The sequence below is a fragment of the Abrus precatorius genome, unplaced genomic scaffold (genome assembly GCF_003935025.1).
Source record: "Abrus precatorius isolate BTA unplaced genomic scaffold, Abrus_2018 Scaffold3, whole genome shotgun sequence".
Lineage (NCBI taxonomy): Eukaryota > Viridiplantae > Streptophyta > Magnoliopsida > Fabales > Fabaceae > Abrus > Abrus precatorius.
The window spans coordinates 7,341,448-7,347,624 of record NW_020874373.1 but is presented as its reverse complement, the minus strand read 5'-3'; the positions used below and the strand labels follow the sequence as shown (position 1 = coordinate 7,347,624).

Sequence of the window (6,177 nt, the reverse complement as noted above, 5' to 3'; positions counted from 1 at the left end):
AAAAGTATAATAATACAAAAATTCAATACATTATTGTAGGACAAAGTGTAAGCATAAATCAAAATTTACACAAGTAGCACACTATATATATATATATATATATATATATATATATATATATATGTGTGTGTGTGTGTGTGTGTGTGTGTGTGGAGGGGGGAGGGGTGGGTATGTGGGCATGAGGCAGGATGGGTACTTAGATACTCAAACTCGTACTCATCCCCATTAAAATTTATAAGTATTTATCCATACCCGTACCTGTATCCATATAGTGGGTAAATTTTACGGGTGTCAATAGAGTATTTTACTCATTGTCATCCCTAAATTTGACTATTAAATCTTGTGAAGAAAAATGACATAGTTATTGAGTATATTAATATATAATATAAGCTAGATGATTCTCCAATTAAGGAGTTAATGCATATTATATTTAAAAAGGTATATATTGAGAACATAAAATTATGAATTCTTTTAATATGCTTAGTTAGTAGGAGTTTATTTCTTATGTCATTTTCTTATCATGTTAGACCTTTTATTTTAAACACCTTTTGTGTTCGGTTAATATGTACATTTTAATTTTATTTTGAGCAATTGGTAATACATCTTTTATTATATATCTTTGTATAGACAAACATATTTGTTATATCGAGTGCCAAATATAAAACTCAATATTGCTAGAGTCATCGTATTTGTAATTAACACTATATTGGCGTTTAGATATGATCAAATTTTAATCTCGGTATCATTAGGACCACTATATCGGTGGTTGATGCCATTTAGAGTTGAGGTATTATGATCAAAATTTGAGCTCGTCGTCGTTGGAACCACTATGCTGGTGGTCGATGCTTGTTGGAGCTAAGGCATAAAGGTTCATAATGAACTATGTAATTTCTTTGGCTTTAAGCATTTGAGAGAAATTAAGGATTGATGTGAAAAATGATAGTATGATTATTTGATCATATTAGTATATCATTTTATCGCTACAATCTATATTGATGACTAGTCGATAAAGTCAGTAGTATTTGTAACTATAGAAGGAATTGTGTCAATCAAATATGCAATCGTCATCATGATTTGATATTGCATGATTTTGTTAGATAGAATCTTAATTAAGTGTTGTATCTTGGGATCATATGTTTGTAGCACAACATGTTATTAACCAAGTTGTTTTTTCAAATTTTTAAAAGTTATGAACTACACAATTGATTTTGCCTAGGTGGAAGAATGTTAGAATTTTCTATAAAATTCATTATACGCTACAATCAATTGTGATTTTTTATTTGGTTAGAAACGAGCTAATATTGTGATCCATTTGATAATGTTTTAAGCTCATTAATAATATGATTAATAAATTATAGACTTTGGACACTTGATAGTGATATATGTAGAATATAGTGTAGGTCTAACATCTAAGTTAATGATAGAAGTGCTTCAGGTTAATAAATCCGTGACTAAATTTCCTTTGCCGTCACAGAAACATGTTCTATTGTTCTCTAAATTTGCTCCATCAAAAACTTAGTATTAAGAGAGTGTAATTAAGTAAAAAAATATCTTAATTTTTCATTCAAAAAAGATTCATAGTTTATATAGATTATCTACCATATAATTTACAATATCTACAAATAAATAATTACATTATTATTATTCTAAATTTATATATTAATATTTTAAATTTATATAATTAGATTTAACTCAATTTATCACCGCAACCACCCTCTCCAGTCACGCACACCTTGCACCTTTTCTCCGTTACAATTCCCTTTCCTTCACCTACCAATCACACACACTCCACTTGTGGCTCCTCTTCTCAACTGTAGAAAGATATGAATGCATTGAATTGAGATTAACCCGCGAAAGAGACAAAATTATGAAGATTATTAGTTAAATTTTATTAAAATAAAAAATATATATTTGTCTTTTTTATAATTGAATATTTATTATTGTTAATTCAATTATCTTTCCTGGTATTTATATAATTTTAATTAAATTTAATTAATATATAATTAAAAATGTTATCCAGTGTGATACTAAACAAGTATTTGAATGGACCTAAAAAAAACAAAGGACTACAAATATGCATAAATAAAGAGGAGTAATTTGCAACCCAGGATAAGATAGTTCATTCCCCACTGCAATTAAGAGGCAAAAGCAACAGCTGACAAGTATGCGGACTACCCAGGTACAATAACGAGGACACAGTCTCCGAGCATATGATTTCGGAAGCAACATTAAATTATTAATACACTAGTAATACTCTCAGTCTCTCCTCTCAGTTCTCTTTTTATATTTTGATTTGGAACTGAGTAATTTTATTTCATCAACAAAACAAAAATACTAGTAATAACAATAAGATAGCCAGATAGGGAGCAAAATGAAACGAGGAGAGGCCTGATATAGCAAGGAAGGGTGTAGATGGAGACTAGAGAGCACCCATTCTTCTTGCACATTTGATGCAATCATCCAATATCATCTTGGCGTTATATCTGTATACAAAACCTTTGTCACACAGTTTTGTAGAGACCCACTTGATATCCTTCTTCAGCCCATCTTCGTTTCTGAAATGAATACATTAGAAGTATTTATATGATAACTAAAAACGGCTTAGAAAAAGAAACTTTAATTTCTGTGTTCTGACTATATAAATTCAAACTCAGTCTTAATCTTTTTTAAATTTCTTCCATGGAAAATGTGTTTGTTTAATATCTCGTTTAGTAAAAATGCTGACATTTAGTCCTCTGTGTTAAAAACAAATGATTAAAGACTAAGGTAGCTTTTGATCCAACTTTTTGAGTTTTTCTTCTTCTGGCAAAGTAAAGCCGGACCAAACAAAACTAAAAACAATTTTTTTAATGACCAAAAGCATAAAAAGAAGAATTTATAATAAATTTTTATTTTTTAATAATAAACAGATATGGATAAAATTAATCTTAATTATATTCAAAGATTGAAAATTAATTCTATCAAATTAATTATCATCAACTTTAATACAAACTAGGCTTGAATAATGCTGCACTAGATCGAGTCCGAAACCTTAATAAATCTAGAAAAAACCAATGAGAGACACTTACTCTTGTTTCACATTGAATTCTGGATGATGAAGGGCATAAAGATTAGCCATCTCTTGTAATGAAACATAAGAACTTGCGCACAAGAATCTGCCATTCATTGAGGTGTTTTCCATGCAAAAAATATGAGCTTCACACACATCATCAACATGTGCAAGAGGAATTTTCCCCATCAAATTCTCTAGGAACTTCAGTGATTTGTACACTCTTTCATTTTGAATGATCTGTGCTATACAAACGAGCCCGGACCCGAAACCGGGTATAGAGGAGTGAAGGGTGTCACCTCCCACAAGCCCACAAGCGAGGGTGACCACTTCTAATCCACCACCATTTTCATCGGTCCCATAACTCAACAGATGTTTCTCCGTCATTGTCTTTGAATAAGTATAGTCCTTTAAAAATAAGACAAATACAATAAGTCAAACATTTGCACATTTTCATTTTTAAATTTAGATTAGAAATTGACTTTGTTGTGTAATTGGTGTGGCTTCTATATTATCTTACTCTTACATGCTTATCTCGAGTATGCAAAAATTATCATCTCTGTTTTGAACGAGAGGTTTTGCAAAACTTTTCCATGATATTCGCAGTGAACAAATTCATGAATAAAAGCTTGGAAACTAACCTTGTAAACAGGTTCTTGAAGGAATAAATATTCCAACGAATCATTGAGAGGGGTCCAGCAAGTTTCATCCATAACATCCTTGAAACCACTTCCATCATCTTTCAGCGGAGAAGCAGAACAAACAGACGCCGTGTAGATCAGACGCCTCACTGTGCCTGCTTTCAGACAAAACATGGCAATGCTTTTTGCCGCGGCAACTGATGCTTCGCTAGTATCCTTGTACTGCTATGGTTTCCATTATGTACGAGGACCATGTTTAGGTTTTATCACAAAATAATAAGTATAACTTGTATTTACTTACTATATTCTTATTTTACTTCAAGTAAATTTATTGTATGCTTGTGATAGTTCATTTTAGTGATTTTATATATGGTGAACTCTTTTACGACTCTTTTTAGAATGTTATCAAAGTTATTACTATCTCAGGTGCCAAGTTCATTAGTTACTTGCTCAATGCCGACGCACGCTTTGTATACCTTCATCATTATAAGCAAATAAGGATGCGATTTTACAGGTATTTTCACCATTTTCATTCTATGAATATATTGCCCTGTTTCAGTATTATAACAACTTTTTCTTAACAATTATTGAATCAAAACTAAAGTCTCTGATTAGGTTGATCGTAGAAGCCCAGCATGTGAAGGAAAATCTTTATCTTAGTCTTAAGTAGTAACCCACGAAATTTCCCCCCTGTTTTTTGAGTACTCTTATATATATTCTTGTAAAAAAAACTTGTAAGAATATTATATCACTAAGATTAATAGGTGAACCTGTGAGTTGGGTTGATGGATCAAGGGAGTGGCAAGATGAAAGACAAATTCGCAGCCTTGAATTGCAGGCTCAAAGCCAATTGGGTTGTAAATATCAGCTTCAAACAGCACCAGTTGCTCTTCTGATTGCGGAAGGCTCTTCAAAAGGTCCACCTCGGACTCAATCTCTGTTATTGCAAATTGTAAATCTAATTCACTGTACAAGAGGATACGTACATGGGCAGAGGGGAAAAAGTTAGAGAGTGAGAGAAATACTAACTCAAGTCTCTGAGAGTTGCATGGACAGTGTAACCCTTCGCTAAGAGCTTCTTCACGAGCCACGAACCAATGTAACCACTCCCTCCTGTCACGCACACCTTGCACCTTTTCTCCATTACAATTCTCTTTCCTTCGCTTACCAATCACACTCACACCCTCAACTTGTGACTCCTCTTCTCAGCTGTAGAAATATATAAATGCATTGAGTTGAGATTAACCCGCGAAAGAGACAAAATAAGGAAGATTATGAGTTAAATTTTATTAGAACAAATAAAAAATACATTTGTCTTTTTTATAATTTAATATTTTTTATTGTTAATTTAATTATTTTTCCTGGTATTTATATAATTTTAAATAAATTTAATTAATATATAATTAAAAATGTTAAAAACAAGTATTTGAATGGACTAAAAAAAAAAAAAAAAAGACCACAAATATGCATAAATAAATAGGAGTAGTTGGCAACCCAGGACAGACTGTTCATGCCCCAGTGCATTGAAGAGACAAAAGCAGCAGCTGGCAAGTACTTGGACTATCAGGACGAGCAAACAATTGCGGAGGGGCTTTTTTTTGGAGAAAATCTCCTCATGTTACATGCGGGTCATATGTTGTGTTTTTGTATTTGTAGTTAATTGAACTATTTTTTGTTTAAACAAAAATATAAAAATACGGTAACATGACGCGCGCAAACAAGAGAAGATCTCGGTTCTTTACTTTTTGCCTATAGGAAGGATGGCACTTTGAAGAAGTGTAGGAAGACTAAGTGTGAATACAAAATATTTTTTTTTTAATTAGAAGTGTCGTTAAATCTCTTACTAGTACTAGCTAAGGGAGGATAAGTGTTGTGTTATTAATGGGAAGTTTTTTAAAAATTGATGCTGCAATGTAAATATGAGAAGGTTCTCTAATATATTTAACGGTTCAGATCCGACTTTGGTTTCTGGTTGGACAGATATAGATGCAATATGTTTAGGATCGACACATGGCTAATTGATTTATGTGACATACTTTTAAAAAGAATTTCCGTCTACCTCGTCTCTCTCCTATTTCTTCTCCACTTCATCTTTTTTGTTGAGAAAATAATAGAAGATACTGAAAAAATAAGAAAAAAATGCATAGCCGTGGAAGAAGATATTATTTTACAGTATTTTACTATTTTGAAATTTTGTAAGGTAAGAAGAAGTTATTTTATTTTATATTAGATATAAATATTTATAAATTTTTAGAAAAATAATGCTTTTTTTTTACAGGAAAAATTTCTTACGGAAAATATTAACTTTGAGTAAGAGTGTTAAGAGTTGTATAGAATACCAAAGGTTGGTAAAAATTTAAATTATACTTTATTTTTTTGTAATTTTTTGCATGTGAAAAATAGGAAAATAGAGATATTAAAAAACAGAATAATAGGATAATAGAAAATTATATTTTTTAAATCAGAATTATCAGATATATATAATTA

The 6,177-nt window shown here is 31.1% G+C and overlaps 1 protein-coding gene across 1 annotated transcript; it reads right to left on the bottom strand.

The window, feature by feature from the left end:
- Positions 1-2,078: 2,078 nt before the first annotated feature.
- LOC113863625 (anthocyanidin reductase ((2S)-flavan-3-ol-forming)-like) lies at positions 2,079-4,841 on the bottom strand. The gene is made up of 5 exons (XM_027497272.1): positions 4,720-4,841; positions 4,461-4,627; positions 3,691-3,915; positions 3,069-3,457; positions 2,079-2,555 (listed from the first exon to the last, which is right to left on the bottom strand). The coding sequence occupies exons 1-5, from the start codon at positions 4,832-4,834 to the stop codon at positions 2,420-2,422; spliced, it is 1,032 nt and encodes a 343-aa protein (XP_027353073.1). The 5' UTR covers positions 4,835-4,841; the 3' UTR covers positions 2,079-2,419.
- Between the last annotated feature and the right edge of the window lie 1,336 nt (positions 4,842-6,177).